Source organism: Myotis nattereri (genome assembly GCF_964212035.1).
Source record: "Myotis nattereri genome assembly, chromosome: 5".
Lineage (NCBI taxonomy): Eukaryota > Metazoa > Chordata > Mammalia > Chiroptera > Vespertilionidae > Myotis > Myotis nattereri.
The window spans coordinates 68,142,286-68,160,290 of record NC_138080.1 but is presented as its reverse complement, the minus strand read 5'-3'; the positions used below and the strand labels follow the sequence as shown (position 1 = coordinate 68,160,290).

The following is an 18,005-nucleotide window of genomic DNA, read 5'->3' as shown; positions in this document are numbered from 1 at the left end:
CCTGCAGGTCTCCATCAGTTGTAGATTTGGTCGTGATGTTACAGTGTAATGGATAATTAGCATATTCATCTCTTATTATATGGAATAATAAATCTGTGCCCTTTTTGATCTATCTGGTTTGGCTCAGTGGATAGAGTGTCGACTTGTGGACTGAAGGGTCCCAGGTTTGATTCCGGGTTGTGGGCTCTGTCCCCAGTAGAGGGCATGCAGGAGGCAGCCAATCAGTGATTCTCTCTCATCATTGATGTTTCTCTCTCTCCCTCTCCCTCTCTGAAATCAATAAAAAAATATATATATATGAAAAAAATCTGTGCCCTTTATCAAGTTACTGTAATCTCCCCTTTTTTTCTGGGGATATGATCCAAGAACTGCAGCAGATGCCTGAAACTGCAGAAAGTACAGAACCATATGTATTGCATGTGCTAAATTTTTTCATATTCATACATACCTTTTCACTTAAAGGAAGCACTTTATGTGGTTTCTCTTTGGTATATTCGAATTTCCAGCATCAGTACTCTTGTGCTTTGGGGCCATTATTAAAGAAAGTAAAGATGACATACCACAAGCACTGTGATACTGTAACAGCTACTAGTAGCAGATAGCTACTAAGTAACTAATAGGGTGCTTATGCTGGACAAAGGGAAAATTCACTTCCAGTGTTTGATTTCATCATGCTACTCAGGACACAGTGTGTAATTTAAAGTTTATGTATTGTTTATTTCTGGAATTTTTCTTTTACTATTTTGGACCATAAGTAACTAAAACTGCAGAAAGTGAAACTGCAGATGGAGGGGGATTGCTGTACTTTATTTCTTTGAACTTTAGTGTCCTCACCTATGAAATTGGAGTAATTTTTAGAATTTTTAGGTTATTGGAAGTAAGGATGTACAATTAAAATTTTTGAAAGAAAGTTCTTTAATCAAAATTCCTATTTCTAGGCACTGAAAGATAGCACAGAAGTGGAAATTGTGGATGAGAAAATGAGAAAAAAGATAGAACCAGAAAAATGGCCAATTCCGGGCCCTCCTCCACGTAGAGTGCCACAAACAGACTTCTCTCAACTGATTGACTGCCCAGAGTTTGTACCAGGCCAAACCTTTTATTCACATGCAGGTAATAGCTTTTCTTCTACAGCAAACAGCATAACTCTGGGCTTTTTGATGCAATTTGCCTATCTTTTTAAAGCTTATTTAGCTTTAGTATGAAAATTAAAGATAACTAAGTGACTTTGATGCTCTAAATTCTACTCATAATAGTCTCCCACACGAGCTATAAATTAAATAGGGTTTTAAGAATTATGAATGAAGCTCTGCTCTATCTTAAATTATTTGTGTACTTTGTCGTGTGGAGTTTGTACTTCTCTTAATTTTGCTAAATGATTATAGATATATTGTGGCAGTTTTCCTCATGTAAACTTGGAATAATCCAGTAGGATTCTAGTATCTAAGTCTTATACCCAAGAGTGGGGAAGACTTTATTTAATTTTCTTAGCAATCTTGTACTTCCAATCTTGTCTTGAAAAGATGAGATGACCTACCTATATTCTAATGCATAATTGGGGTTCTCTTATGAAGTTATTATAATTATTGATTAAAGAATTGGTGGTACATAGAATTTCCAAAAACTGCTTTAATGTTAAGATTTTTTTCCTGGATCATTTTTAAGACATTCCCTCTTGGGAAAAAATATGTGTGCTTAAACTTTTTTCAGTCAGGGTGATGATCTTCTGATGCTCTTGGATGTCATTTGATCGGAATATGCAGAGGAATAGGTGACTCACTGAAATATCATTATAAATGTTGGAACAAATCGTGCTGCAGAAATGAAAGCGACCAGAGTTACTTCTTTGCAAGAATGTCTACTCCCAACTCCTTGTGGAGGACGTTGGGTCAACACTACAGTGGAGATAAACACCTATTTGATGATGATGATGATGATGATGATGATGATGATGAGAGACAGACCAGAGGACTGCTGTTGTTTTTATAGGAGCTGCCCATTTGTGTGTAAATAACCTGGGCTGCATGTGCTACTTTTTATTCACGGTGGGAAAGTTAATTTTCATTCTGAAAATATTACAAGATTCTGTCTTTTCCTTTTAGACTTATGTACTTGTGTCCAGATCAATAAAGTAGAAATAGAGAGGCTTGAGTGGCATTTCCCAGATTGTTAGGTCCTTTGCTATTTAATTTGCCCCTCTTTATAGTGTACTGTATCTCACATGTTGTCATATTTTACATGGGCTTTAAGATTTATTAATGTGGACACTAAGGGATAAGAAATTTAAGAAATGAAAGTATTTTTTTCGCTCTTTAAAATTTATTTTTTATACACTAGTGTGAGGCACCTGCCATCAAAAAAGTACTGATGGACAGTCTCACAGATAATTTTATTTATTGTTTCTTTGATTGTCAGCCCTCTGTGTCTCTAAACCTAGAACGCAACTTGGGCAAGTGTTTTAAATTTGAAGAAACATTTTTAAGGTTTTTAAAATAAAGATATGCTGTCTGTATAAGTTAGATTAATATATTGTGTAAATGTGGGGTCCAAGATGACATTTTTAACCTGCTCATGAACAGGCATTAGTTGAGTTAGATAAAATAGAAAACACTTCTTCCACAGAGTAGCTAAGATAGGTTAGTCAAGTTGGTGATGCCTGTTCATAAGCGATTTATGCATTATTAATAAAATTACAGGAATAAAATCACAATGTCTTGTAAATTTTTGTGTTTTTTTTAATATACTCATTTACATGCACACATACACCGCCTGAAACAAGTCAATGTACATTTAAAATGTTAAAAAATGTAGGTTCTTTACATTATACATCAGAGACCAGATGGATAATGAAGGCATTATAGAAAGATGGAATGTGTTTTGAGTTATGCTGATTCACTTTAAATCATAGGAATAATCATGTAAATTCAGTCTTTTCCTGTGACTGCCCAGATTTCTGGCCTTAACAATTCTCCTTTGATAAGAAAGCCTTAATTTCCTAAATTCAGTCGAGAGTACTGCACCAAAAATTTGAAATGGGAATAAAGGATAGGAAATTTAGATTGTGTTTATCTGTACCCATGCATAAATAAAAATAGTGAAACTTTTACCTATATCCTTTTTACTCAGATGAGAAGACCTTAACTTTCAAAAACATAACCCATGATAATATGTTTTCTAAGGGATTTGTGTGGTAAAATATTAAACATTTTTGGTCCTTTTCACTAAAAAATTAAAATTTCTATTTTTTCCTCTATGGAGCTTGAATTGTCTAACATGGATTGACCTTTGTGCTGAACAGAGGACCTTAATGCACCAGAAAAGGTTGATTATGGGAATGGTAAGGTGTTCTGAAATTTAGGTTTTGCAGTTCTATGGATATGGTATTGTGCTATCAATAGTAAGAGAATTTCATTCACCAAAATTGAGAGGTCAGGTATCTGACAATCTTGTGTTGTTTTTTGTTTGTTTGTTTCTATTTGGCCCTAAAACTATATATAAGATTTTCCTTAATGATTGCTAACCTGTGGGATTTAATCTATGTAATTACTGCTGTGATTCAGGGTGGATAAAAAAAAGTTATGACAGCCTGGCCTTGTGCTCAATGGTTGAGTGTGAACCTTTGAGCCAGGAGGTAAAGGTTTTATTCCCTGTCAGGGCACATGCCTGGACTGCAGGCTTGATCCCCAGTAGGAAGTGTGCAGGAGGCAGCCGATCAGTGATTCTCATCATTGTTTCTATCCCTCTCTTTCTGAAATCAATAAAAAGATCTTTTAAAAGAGTTGTGACAGGTAAATATGGATTATATACAGTGGGGCAAAAGTATGGTTAGAGTTGTTCATATGGAAAATAATAAAATAATGTAATAAAGATAAACTCACACCTGTAAACCTGTTTTTGTCCCACTCTGTATATGGTGATTTATCCAAAGTTATATGGACAATTTTCAATTACTGAAAACTGCAACAATACTTTTTTTTTTCTATTGAGTTCTTACAAACTAGAAATCATAAATGTCAAAGTATGCATTTAATTTTTTGTCTAAGTTTAGTGTCAAGTAATCCAAGCCATATTCAAATTCATTTGGTCTTGGAAGATTAGTGCTTTACTATTAACCTTTAAAATTTTCACACATATAGTTTGACATCTTTTCATTGTAAAAGAAAACAATCACACAAAGCATATGTATAGCTTAATTATAAGGTAAACACCCTTTAAAAGGTAAATTTTTCTTGTCCTACCCAATTTCTTTGGTATTTTAATGTCATTTAATTTATAAGCACATGTGCTGTTAATATAGTAAAAACACTTGACTTCATGGTAGAAACATTCAAGCTTGAACATTTAGAGATGATTATGTAATAAGTATAAGTAATTGTTTAAATATCTATGTTAAAAAATTGTAGCAACTGATTTTCCTAATAGGTGCATAATGCTAAGTTCCTTAATTCTCACACACATTCTAGGGTGGTGGTTTTGTGTCTAGTTTTAAAGCTTTATTAACTCCATGAACGTAGATGATTCATAATATTAGAAATAGGGTTCTCTATAACTTGAATAATATGGACAGCCCGAAACTAGTATTTTCCTCATACTATTTTTGTGGCTCACGTGATCACCTAAATACTATTAATTAAGGAAGTTAGCATCAATATTCAATAGAGCCCTAGCCGGTTTGGCTCAGTGGATAGAGCGTCAGCCTGAGGACACAAGGGTCCCAGGTTCGATTCCGGTCAAGGGCATGTACCTTGGTAGCGGGCACAACTCCAGTAGGGAGTGTGCAGGAGGCAGCTGATCGATGTTTCTAACTCTCTATCCCTTTCCCTTCCTCTCTGTAAAAAATCAATAAAATATATTTAAAAAAAAAATTCAATAGAAATATATATGCCAGCCTTAGCCAGGTTGATTCTGGATAGAGTGTTAGCCTGTAGACTGAAAGGTCCTGGATTCGATTAATGTATCTATGTCCCCAAAGCCCTCTTTTGTCTGACTTTAGTGAGGCAAAGCAGACCAGTCCAGGCTCATATCCCTAGCCATTTCTTGTTTCACATCCCCAGCTTTAATAAACGTCCTCTAAAATGAAGGAAAAAAACCCCCACAATTTAATATAGCTAAATATAGCATTAGCATAAAAAATTATGGATCTGTTTTTTTGGGTTTTTTTTGTACCATGTCTTTGAAATCTGGTGTGTGTTTATATTTTTGGGTTTTTTTTGTACCATGTCTTTGAAATCTGGTGTGTGTTTATACTTACCCTAAGTACATTTTAGGACTAGTCATCTTTCAAGTGCTCAATAGTTTCATACGGCTAGTAGCTGCTATTGGACAGTGCAATTTAGAGCATTTTAAAAATATAAAACATATCTTTAAAGCAATATAGTAATCTAATGGTTGGTTCCTGGAACTAGCTCTATGTGTCCATCAAAAAGATAAACTTACCTGTAGTATGTAGTAGATGAAATTAAAATCTTGGAATATTCTTCTCAAACTCAGATTCCTGAAATGTGCCTTTGCATTTTAATTTAGCAAATAAAATGAAAATTGTTCATTTATATCAGTTTTCCCCATGTAATATATTCAACTTTTCAAAATTTCTAAGGAATTGGCTTTTGAGGGGTAAATAATGGTGCTTCGAATTCTGCAGTATAAATTTGTTTTTAAGACACTTTTTGTCCAAAGCAAGTTTATATTGCATTATAACTTAAATAGTCTTTAACTTTTAGAAAAGGAATTTATGAAGGACTCAGTTTGGATTTTACTTATGAGTATACTTTGAATAAAAAAAAAAGATAGAGTGGAGAAAGGCATTTTTAATTCCAATAGAGGTATAAAGTGTTTAAGTGTTATTGCCAGGGCAGTGCACTTTAATGATATGACATTCTACTCTTTATTCAGTATGAGCTAAGTAGGCACACTGCATTTAGGTAAACCTTGTCAATCAAAGGAAATGTGAAAAGTGTAGGAGTGATGGCTGTATTAGTATAAAACCTACCAGAACAATGTAGGACTGATTTTTGCCCACAATAAAATAAGTATTTAGTTTAACTGGCTTAATAGCTTTAGGATTTATTAATTTCATTATGATTAATAGATTTTAATATAAGACTTTACAGAGAATTGATTCCCAAATAGATATACTGTCATAATTAGTGACTTTCGTTGATACTCTGGAGAAGTTTTAATGAATTTGGACTTTGTAAGCGTTGGTGACATTGCACTTATTATTCATTGGTTTCACTTGAATACATCTTACAAACTCTTCAGGTTTGAAAATCATTGAAAAGGTTATAATTGAGATTGATTTATCATGCTTTGTGAAAAAAATCAAGCCCAAGGAAAAAAATGAAATGTTTTATAAGTAATAAAACTATTATTTTAACTACCGAACTAACTTAAAATTTTAGAGTCTGCCCCCAATTCTCCAAGAATTGGAAGTCCACTGAACACAAAGAAAAGTACTGAAACAAGTAATTCCAAGCAATGACTAGAGTTTTGTCTACCAGTTTGCCTGACTTGGACTCAGAACCTTGGATAGAAGGAAAAAAGAGACATCGTTCATCCCCAATGAAATTGAATGTAAGTTGTTATAAACCAAGTGAACTGTGATAAATTTTAATGAAGTGTCAGAGATATATATATATAAAATTAGGAAACATTTTTATAAATTTAAAAATTGGGACCATGGCCTTCAGTAAAAACTTGTGGGTTACTCATTAGCTGAAAATACGTTATGTGGCGTCAGCTTTTAAAATTTATCTTTTCTGAATAAGATTTGGCTTTTTTACTTGTGACTAATTTAAATTTGAATACTTCCATTTTTTAAAAGCTGACAATATAGGTTATTTTTTTAACATTCTAAATTTTTAATTTTATAACCTTGTTATATTATTTGTAACCTTGTAAATTATTTTTAAAGTTCTTATACAAATAAGTACTTGTAAAGGGTAAATATCAGAATTTTTTATGTTTTGGTGATGTACAATAGGAAAGGGAAAGATAATTGATTTCTTGGTGGGAATGAGGAGGGTGTGGTTAGGAAACAATAGGAGAGATCCCTGTGGTAGAATTGTATTTTTGGTGGCTGGATGCACGAACTTTCAAAGGTGATAAAAATTGCTCTGATCTAAACCACAAACACAAATGAGTTCAAGTAATACTGGGGGAATCTGAATAAGATTGATAGGTTATATCAGTGTGTACCTTGTTTCTGATATTGTACTATAGTTTTGCAAGATTGGGGGGAACTGGATAAAGAATATTGAGATCTCTGTTTTTTTATAACTATGTGAATGTGCAGTTACCTTGAAAAAGTTTATTAAAAATGAACTTGTAAACAGTGCCACTCAAATGATTCGAATAGTGGAAATAAGCTTTATAAGGAAAAGCTCACTAAAAATAATTGGGCACAGATGTAAAAAGGATAAAAAAGCTATGATATTGAAGGTTATTATGAACAGCGCTCTTTATCCCTAAGATCAAAGCATGAAGAAAGGAAACATGCAGGATTTATGAGTGGTTCTCCTCTGATGGACCTGGAGGTATTGATATTTTGCCTCACCAGAGAGCATTTGGCAATTATCTGGAGGCATTTTTGGTGGTTAAAACTGGGGGAGTACTACTGCACCTTGTGAGTGGAGGCCAGGGAAGCTGCTAAACATCCTACTTGTGCTAAGTTTGAGAAATCCTGATCTAAGATAACTTTTTAATTTGCAATAGTAGTTAAATGTAGCACATTTAAATATTAAAAGAGTTTGTTTTATTTTTCCTTGGGGGTGTTTGAAAAACCTAACAAAGCTTTTCCAAACATGATTTTCTAAAGATCCTGATTATTTTTTATATTTGTCACAGCAAACCTAAGAGGGAGAGTAGTGTCCTCGACTCACTGACAAAAATTTACCATATTTATACTAAGAGCCACATTTTCTCTCCATATTTAAAATCTCCACATTTAAACATTTCTTCTAAAAATAATGGTTTATCTTTCAATTTGCTTATATAATTTGTTTAAAATGATAGAAAAGTTTTTGTATAAAATGCCAATTTCTTCTTTTAGGAATCAGCATCTCTACCGGAAGATGCATCAGTTCAACTCTATCCTCCAGATGAACAAGAACAAGAAGAACTTGATTTCTTATTTGATGAAGAGATGGAACAAGTAGAAGAACGAAAAAACACATTTACTGATTGGTCTGATAATGATTCAGATTATGAAATTGATGACCAGGATTTAAACAAGATTTTGATTGTAACTCAAACACCACCTTACATGAGAAAACATCCTGGAGGAGATCGAACAAGCAACCACATGTCTCAGGCAAAAATTACATCTGAACTTGCTAAAGTTATCAACGATGGCTTATATTATTATGAACAGGATTTGTGGATGGAAGAAAATGAAAACACACACACAGCCATAAAGGTAATTGCTTCTGGCCAACATCTTTCTGCTGATACTATGGCTTGACAGTGTGTTGTTGCATATATTTTCCTAAATTTTAAATTTTATTTTATTTTATGGGTCTTTATTTTAGAAAAATTTAAAGAAATTATATTTAATTTGAAAATTTCCAAGAAATATATCTGATAATCACAAACTGAGAAATAATATCTTATTAAAATTACAAGTGAAATGAATACTTAAATTACAAAGAAAATATTAGCACTTTGAAATAAGTCAGAGAAAGACAATCACATGATCTCGCTCATATGTGGAATCTAAGTAACAAAATAAGCTGATGTGTGGAGTGGATCCAGAGACATGGAAGCATGGAACAGAGTGCGGAATCTTGGAGGGTAGGTGGGTGGGAGGTAATCAACCAAAGACCTTATATGCATATATGCATAACCCATGGACACAGACAATAGGGTGGTGAAGATGGGAGGCAGGGGCGGGCTGGAGGGGGTTAAGGTGGGGAAAAGGGACATATGTAATACTTTCAACAATAAATAATTATTAAAACCAAAAAAATAAAGCAGAGCTTGGGGCTCAGTGTGATCACTGAAAAAAATTACAGTGTAATAAATACTTAAATTACAAAGAAAATATTAGCACTCTGACTAAAATCTTTGCTTTTTTTAGGTGAAAATAATAAGGCCCTTTCTCATAAGGAATAAAACCTGAAGTTAAGGACAGTCTTAGTTTACATGCTCATTCCTCACCTGGCTTTGGTCACCACAGCTATATGAGTGGGGCTTCTGAGCTGGGTTACTTTTGTTGCCTCCTGTACCTTAATCTATGGTGCATTCTCTGTGATAGTAGAACTGATTGTGGACAAATGTAGAAGATTAAAATGGCTGATTGTTTTTCATTCTCCAGTCATTACTGTGGTGCTAGGGATGCTATTGAAACCTTGTTCCTTTTAATTTTATTTCATTTCATTTTTATCTTCTTTATATTATTCTGATACCTATCTCAATTATTAAGGTAAAATATGAGATTGCCAGTGTAGTCAACTGGCCACCTGCATTTTTTGTATGAACTTTAATGGGATAGGTAGTTATTAAAAGGAATCTATTCTGCCATTAAATTGGTCAGAACCCCGCACCCCGCCCCCCAGCCAAAGTTAAGTATTTGTTTTGAGTGAATAATGAATGAGGGGAAAGTTATATAATTATAATGTAGGAAAGAGAAAAGCCAGCCACCTAGTGGTTGAATAGTGGGGACTGGCTGTCCATGGAGTTTCATATCACCAATAAGAAGTGTGCTTTCCTTGTCTTCATTTCTTTTCTTCCTGGAATTTCCATCAGTGTTTTCACCCGCTTCTCTAGCCACTGCCTTTTTGGAGACCCTGCCTCAGGGTATGGTAGCTTGTCAGTGACATAGAGCCAGTTTTCTCTGTCCTGCAGTGAGAGAGGAAGTTTGTTTTTATAACGTTTTTTTCATTGAAAGTCTTCCCTTGTATAATCATTGTTAATTTACTTGTGATACTTGGGTTTTATAAGTAATACCCAACTTAAATCCTTTTTGAAATTAATAATAGGTTAAAGTTACACTCCATTCATCCTTATCCCTCTACCCTGCTTTGTTCTTCAGCTTCTACCATTCTGTATATTGCACTTCTTTTCTGTTTTGATCACATGGATATAAGATCTATGAGGATAGTAATTTTTGTCTTATTTTGTACATTAGTGTATCTCCAGTGCTAGAACAGTTCCCGGCACTAAGTAGTGCTCAATTCATATTTATTAAAATGGATAAATGAATTACGGACTAGACATTCTGAACTAACCAAAGGAATTTAACCACTGTATACAATTTGCTCCTGTGGGAAAATATTTTCAGAGTTCTAAATAATGAACTTTTATGCCACATTGAGAAACATGGGCTATTTGTAGGTGATTATTTGCTTTAAAGTGTAGATAATAATAATTAAAAGCCATATAAAGAGTTAATTCAAAACTTAGATCAGTGGTTCTCAACCTACCTAATGCCACAACCCTTTAATACAGTTGCTCATGTTGTGGTGACCCCCAATTAAATTGTTACAAATTGAACATAATTAAAGCATAGTGATTAATCACAAAAACAATATGTAATTATATATGTGTTTTCCGATGGTCTTAGGCAACCCCTGTGAAAGGGTCGTTCGACCCCCAAAGGGGTCGCGACCCACAGGTTGAGAACCGCTGACTTAGAGCTATATGACTCTAAGCATTGTGGGTCTATTTGTAAGTGTCATGTTTTAGCCTATCATCTAACTTCTTATTTATAATTCCTGTGGGTCTTCTTAGAGAGAAATCGATCATTTCATGTTTGTTTGTTTGTTTATTTATTTATTTATTTATTTATTTATAATTTCTTTGTTGATTAAGGTATTACATATGTGTCCTTATACCCCCATTGCCCCCCCAGCACCCCCCTCATGCCCTCACCCCCCTGTTGTCTGTGTCCATTGGTTAGGCTTATATGCATGCATACAAGTCCTTTGGTTGATCTCTCCCACTCCCCCCACCCTCCCCTGCCTTCCCTCTGAGGTTTGATGGTGTGATCAATGTTTCTCTGTCTCTGGATCTATTTTTGTTCATCAGTTTATGTTGTTCATTATATTCCACAAATGAGTGAGATCATGTGATACTTATCTTTCTCTGACTGGCTTATTTCACTTAGCATAATGCTCTCCGGTTTTATCCATGTTGTTGCAAATGGTAAGAATTCCTTCTTTTTTACCACAGCATAGTATTCCATTGTGTAGATGTACCAGTTCTTTAATCCACTCATCTGCTGATGGGCACTTAGGCTGTTTCCAGATCTTCACTATGGTAAATTGTGCTGCTATGAACATAGGGGTGCATATGTCCTTTCTGATTGGTGTTTCTAGTTTCTTAGGATATATTCCTAGAAGTGGGATCACTGGGTCAAATGGGAGTTCCATTTTTAGTTTTTTGAGGACACTCAATACTGTTCTCCACAGTGGCTGCACCAGTCTGCATTCCCACAAGCAGTGCACTAGGGTTCCTTTTTCTCCGCATCCTCACCAGCACTTGTTGTTTGTTGATTTGTTGATGATAGCCATTCTGACATGTGTGAGATGGTACCGCATTGTCATTTTGATTTGCATCTCTCGGATAATTAGTGACTTTGAGCATGTTTTCATATGTCTCATGGCCTTCCTTCTATCTTCATATGTTTATTAATCTCTACTATGTGCCAGACACTGCTAGGTCCTGGAACTGGGATGGTAAAATGATAATAGTGTGTCTGCATGCCTGGTTCTTACAAATAATTGGTAGGGCAGACATTGAAACAAACCCACAGTAAGTACTTAAACACAGATTATGATAAGTATTCTTGAAGGAAAAGAACAGGTCCTAACTATTTTGGTTCAGTGGTTGGTTATAGTGTTGGCCCATAGACTGAAGGGTCCTGGGTTTGATTCTGGTCAAGGGCGTGTACCTCATTTACAGGCCCGATCCTCAACTTTGGTCAGGGGAAATATCTTCAGGTGAGGATTAACAACAACAAAACAAATAGGATGCTTTTGGATTGGGTTGTCAAGCAGTGCCTATGAGAAAGCCAAAATTATAGTCAGTTCTGAAGTATGAGTAAGAATAAACCATGCACAGAGGAGGTAAACCATATTCTAGGAAGAGGGAAGAGTGTCAGGTTTCTGAGATGAGAAAGGGTGTGGCATAAGGAATTGAAAAGCAAATCAGTGTTTTTATTTTTGTTTTGTTGTGTTTTTTTAAAATATATTTTTATTTCAGAGAGGAAGGAGAGAGAAAGAAACATCAGTGATGTGAGAGAATCATTGATTGGCTGCCTTCTTCATGCCCCAGACTGGGGATTGATCCTGCAACCCAGGCATATGCCTTGACCAGGATTTGAACCATGACCTCCTGGTTCATAGGTTGACGCTCAACCACTGAGCTACACCAGCCTGGTCAAGTTAGTGTGTTTATAAGAGGACAGTTATGGATATATAGCCTGATCATACAAGGCTTTGTTGGCCATGTTAGTTTTTGAATTTTACCTCAAGTTTAAAACCAGTACTTTAAATGGTTTTACAGAGACAACAGGACATAATTAATTTTATTTTTAAAAGATATCTCTGGTTAGTATAGTAGAGAATGAATTAGATGGGGACAAGAGTGGCAGAAGAAATCCAATTGAGAGGCTATTAAAGTAGTGGATGTTGGTAATTTAAGGTAAATTGGTGGCAGAGGAAAAATAGAAATGTGAAGACCTGGATCTGAACCCTGATGAATGATCATTTAGAAGTGGTTTAGGAAAGTGTTGTATAAGCAAAAAACTGGCTTCAAGATGAGAGAATAATCAGATGTGTCAGAAAATAGAGTTAGTTGTGAATGAAAAGAATGCCAAATTGATAGGATAGTTTGATATCAATCATTTGACTTTGCAACTCCCCCTCTCCCCCCCGCAAACAACAACAACAACAACAAACATAAAAAAAATAACCACCTGTTGCTGAATTCAAAAGCAGTATTGACCTGCACCAAAGAGTGAGTATAGGCTTTCTCTTTTGGGCTTGTCCTTATTGCTAAAGACCAAAAAAAAAAAGCTCTGCTAATAGGTAAAAAAGCATCTTCTTAAAAATAATTAAAGATCTTCAAGGTAAGTTATTAAAGTCTTAGAGAACTGGAATATTAAAACTAGTTTTGCTTTTGAAAAAATCAGCTGTGCTAAAGCCACCTAAAGCAGTGGTTCTCAACCTGTGGGTCGCGACCCCTTTGGCGGTCGAATGACCCTTTCACAGGGGTCACCTAAGACCATCCTGCATATCAGATATTTACATTACGATTCATAACAGTAGCAACATGACAGTTATGAAGTAGCAACGAAAATAATTTTATGGTTGGGTTACATGAGAAACTGTATTTAAAGGACCAGAAGGTTGAGAACCACTGACCTAAAGTATAGGGGTAAAAGACAAACATAGGGCCTAACCACAGCTGGGGTTTCCAACCAAAGTCCTTTTCCCAGTAAATTGGTACCCACAAGAAATATACCCTCAGTGAGAGAGAGCTTAACTTGCTTTCTCACCTATTCCTCTGCAGTGGTCAGCAAACTGCGGCTCGCGAGCCACATGGGGCACTTTGACCCCTTGAGTGTGGCTCTTCCACAAAATACCACGTGCGGGCGCGCATACAGTGCTATTGAAACTTCGTGGCCCATGTGCAGAAGTCGGTTTTCGGCCTGGGCGAGTCTATTTTGAAGAAGTGGCGTTAGAAGAAGTGGGGGGTGTTGGTCGGTCCGGCGACGGGAGACGTGGCGCAGGCATACCTTAATTAAGTTAATAACAATGTACCTACCTATATAGTTTAAAAAATTTCGCTCTCAAAAGAAATTTTAATCGTTGTACTGTTGATATTTGGCTCTGTTGACTAATGAGTTTGCCGATCACTGTTCTATTGGGATGGTATCCACAGATTACCTTATGATGGGGGAAATGTGTAGCTTAGCGATGAACATTACTTTGAATAAAGCACTTTTTATGTTTCTCTTAAAATTATCATGTTTTCTTTGATTACAAAATCCTCATTATTAACTGGTACACCTAGTACAGCAGTCGGAAATAAAAGGAAGATTTACTTTCAAAGATAGAAGAGTGACTGGACAGCTCACTGATGACTTGCCACCAGCAACAGTTGAATGCAAGAATGGAAAGACAGTATTAATACACCAAGGAAAAATTGCTATAAGCCTATACAGACAGCCATTTATTTATTAAAAAAAAAAAAGTTCCGTCATTTCAATGTATGTACATATGTGCTTTATGGTTTTTATTATTTATTTACCATAAGCAAAGGTCAGGGATTGTTATCTTCTAATTTTTTTTTACTGTTTTACTTCATTACTGCTGTGTATGTGTTCCATGTGAGTGAAGTAGGTGCTTATATGTAGGTGGGTTCTGACTTACTGCAAAAATCAAAATCATGTTACCTCACGCCGTAGGAACGGATCTCTGACATACTGTAATTTTATGCCTTGGAAAGAAAGATTTCAAGTACGAGGGTAATATATGAGCAATTGCAACCAGCAGAACCTCATCAAAGGAAATTGCAGAGGTATTATAAAAAGGAGCAGATGCCAAAGATGCATAAAGGACTGCAAAGCAAATGATAAATATGAAAATAAATTTAAATATATGTTATCTGTATTAAACTAAGTCTTGTAGATTTAATATAACATTAACAGTTATTAATGAGAGCAATAAATGATAGTATTCAAAGGTTTTTAGTCTGTAAAGAAGATTGGTTATAGTTAGAGTATTCATGTTGCCATTTGAAGGATAGTCATATGAAAAATAAAATTAGCCCTGGCTGGTTGCTCAGTGGCAGGGGTGGGCAAACTTTTTGACTCGAGGGCCACAGTGGGTTCTTTTTTTTTTTTTTTTAGTATATTTTATTGATTTTTCTACAGAGGAAAGGAGATGGATAGAGAGAAACATCGATGAGAGAGAAACATCCATCAGCTGCCTCCTGCACACCCCCTACTGGGTATATGCCCTCAACCGAGGTACATGCCCTTGACCGGAATCGAACCTGGGACCCTTCAGTCCACAGGCTGATGCTCTATCCACTGAGCCAAACCGGTTAGGGCCACAATGGGTTCTTAAACTGGACTCAGAAGAAGGAGCTGCGGCCGACGTTGCCATGTTAACACTGCTGCTGGTGAAGGAGCGGAGGGGAGAGCAAGAGAATCCTCCGCTCTTTCGGCTCCGTGGGCTGGATAGAACAGCCGAACAGGCCAGATCCGCGGGCCGTAGTTTGCCCACGGCTGGTTTAGAGTGTCAGACCATAGACAAAGGGTTGAGGGTTCAATTTCCAATCCTGGGCATGTTTCTGGGTTGCACGTTCCATCCCTGGCCCTGGTCAGGATGTCTGTGGGCAGCAACCAATAGATGTGTCTTTCACATTGATGTTTCTCTCCCCTTCCTCTCTTCCACTCTTTCTGGAAATCAATGGAAAAAATACCCTTGAGTGAGGATTTAAAATAAAATAGAATTAGAGGAAATAACCTTGAAACTAGGATAAAGGGAAAATGGAACAAGTCAAAGTATGAAATGGGGCCAGGCCTCCAGCACAAATGTGGTAGAATTAAACTCAAATATTTAAGAGCCCTGACCGGTTTGGCTCGGTGGTTACAGCGTTGGACCATGGACTGGAAGGTCTTCAATTCGATTCCAGTCAAGGGCATGTACCTTGGTTTCAGGCTCGATCCCCAGTGTGGCACATGCCGGATGCAGCTGATCAATGTTTCTAACTCTCTATCCTTCTCCCTCCTCTCTGTAAAAAATCAATTAAAATATATTTTAAGAAAATAACTAAAAGAAAATAAATAGTCAAATTGTATGTAAATACAGCCAAATTATGTTATTTACATATACCACATTAAAAAAAATAAAAAGCAAAAAGTTGAAAAGTTTGGAAAAATACATATCATAAAGCAGTAACCAACCAAAATGAATCTACAGGTTCAATGTAATCTGTCAATATCCTAACTGGCATCTTTGCCGAAATTGACAAATTGACCTGAAATTCATTTGGAAAATCAAGAAGGGACCTAAAATAGTAAAAACTACCTTGAAAAAGAACAAAGTTGAGGTATTTATACACAGCCCTTACTTGTAATAGTATAAGGATAGACACACAGATCAGTGAAAGAGAATTGAGAGTCTACACATAAACCCCTGTGTCTGTGATAAATTGACTTCGGCAAAAGTGCTTAACTATTCAGTAGGGAAAAAGTAGTCTTGAGACAAGTACATATCTACGTACCAAAGAATAAGTTAGATGACATGGTTATTTACCATGTGCAAAAATTAACTCTAAATTAACAACTATAAGAACAAACACTCTCTTTGCAAGAAAACGTGGAAGAACATTTTTTTAAATTGATCTTTTACAGAGAGGAAGGGAGAGAGATAGAGAGTTAGAAACATCGATCAGCTGCCTCCTGCACACCCCCTACTGGGGATGTGCCCACAACCAAGGTACATGCCCTTGACTGGAATTGAACCTGGGACTCTTCAGTCCACAGGCCTACGCTCTATCCACTGAGCCAAACTGGTTAGGGCTGGAAGAACATCTTTATGAATTCATATTTGACAATGGTTTGTTGTATGACAATAATAGCATAAGCAACAAAATAAAAAATATCAAAACATAAATTTTGTGCTTTAAAGGACACCACAAAGATAGTGAAAGGACAAAACATAATACCATTTAGTTTACCACCCCCCAAAATTAAATACTGAGGTGTAAATCTAAGAAAATATGTATAAGATTCATGTGAGGAATATAACTGCTGAAATCAAAGGAGAACTATTTCATTTAGGAATGCTCAGTATTGTCAGTTCTGCCCAATTTGTTCTTTAGATTCAATGTAGTCTCAATCAAAATTCCAAGAATTAATTTTGTGAATATCTACCAGTTGATTCCAGAAATTATATTTAGAGACACACAAGACCCAGAATAGCCAACTCATTATTAACAGAGAACTGATACTCCCCAGTTTCAAGAGTTGCTGTAAAGCTATCGTGATCAACACAGTGTGGTACTGTTGAAAAAGTAGACAAATAGGTCAATGGAACAAAATAGAGAGCCTGGAATATAATGAACTGATCTTTGGCAAAGGAGCAAAGGTAATACAATAGAGAAAATATTCTTTTCAACAAGGTGATGGAATAACTATACATCCACATGGGAAGAAATGAATCTAGACACAGATCTTATAATTTTTACAAAAATTAACTCAAAATGGACCACACACCTAAATGGATGACATACACAAAACTATAAAATTATTAGAAGATAACATTGGGGAAAATCTGAATGATCTTGAGTTGGGCAGTGACTTTCTGGATAAGACATCAAAAGCACAATCCATGAGAGAAGAGATTGGTGTTGGATTTCATTAAACTAAAAACTGGTCTGTGAATGATACTGTCAAGAATGAGAAGACAAGCCTCAGTATGGCAGAAAGATTTCTGGTAAAATTATTATCCAAAATATACAAAGAACTCTTAAAATTTAACCTGATTAAAAATAGGCCAAAGCCCTGGCCAGGTGTGTTTCTTGGTTGGAATGTTGTCCCATATACAAAAAAAAAAAATGCTGGTTCGATATTCTGGTGAGGGCATATACCTAGGTTGTGGGTTAGATCCCTACTCCGGCTCCTATGGGAAGCAGCCAATCGATGTTTTTCTCACATCTTTTTTTCTCTCTCCCTCTCCCTTCCCTCTGCCCCCCTCTTTCTCTCCCTCTCCCTCTCCCTTTCCCTTCCTCTCCCTTCTTTCTCTAAAAAATAAAATAAAGGGCCAAAGACCTGAAAAAGACAAAGATGACAGTTATGCATATGAAAATATACTCCATATGCCATCAGGGAAATGTAAAATAAAACAACATACTGCTACAGACAGAATGGCCAACATCGAACACTGACAACACCGAATACTGGGGAGGATGTGGAGCAACAGGAACTTTCATTTATTGGTAGTGGAAATGCAAAATGGTAGAGCCACCTTGGAAACTGGCAGTTTCTTACA

The 18,005-nt window shown here is 35.9% G+C and overlaps 1 protein-coding gene across 1 annotated transcript in view; it reads left to right on the top strand.

The window, feature by feature from the left end:
- The window catches only part of LARP1B (La ribonucleoprotein 1B), a 97,222-nt gene that overhangs the window by 39,169 nt on the left and 40,048 nt on the right, over positions 1-18,005 (top strand). Inside the window, 4 exon segments of the mRNA XM_081091639.1 lie at positions 939-1,113; positions 6,402-6,464; positions 6,467-6,573; positions 8,051-8,416. Coding sequence (XP_080947765.1) covers positions 939-1,113; positions 6,402-6,464; positions 6,467-6,573; positions 8,051-8,416 — 711 coding nt within the window.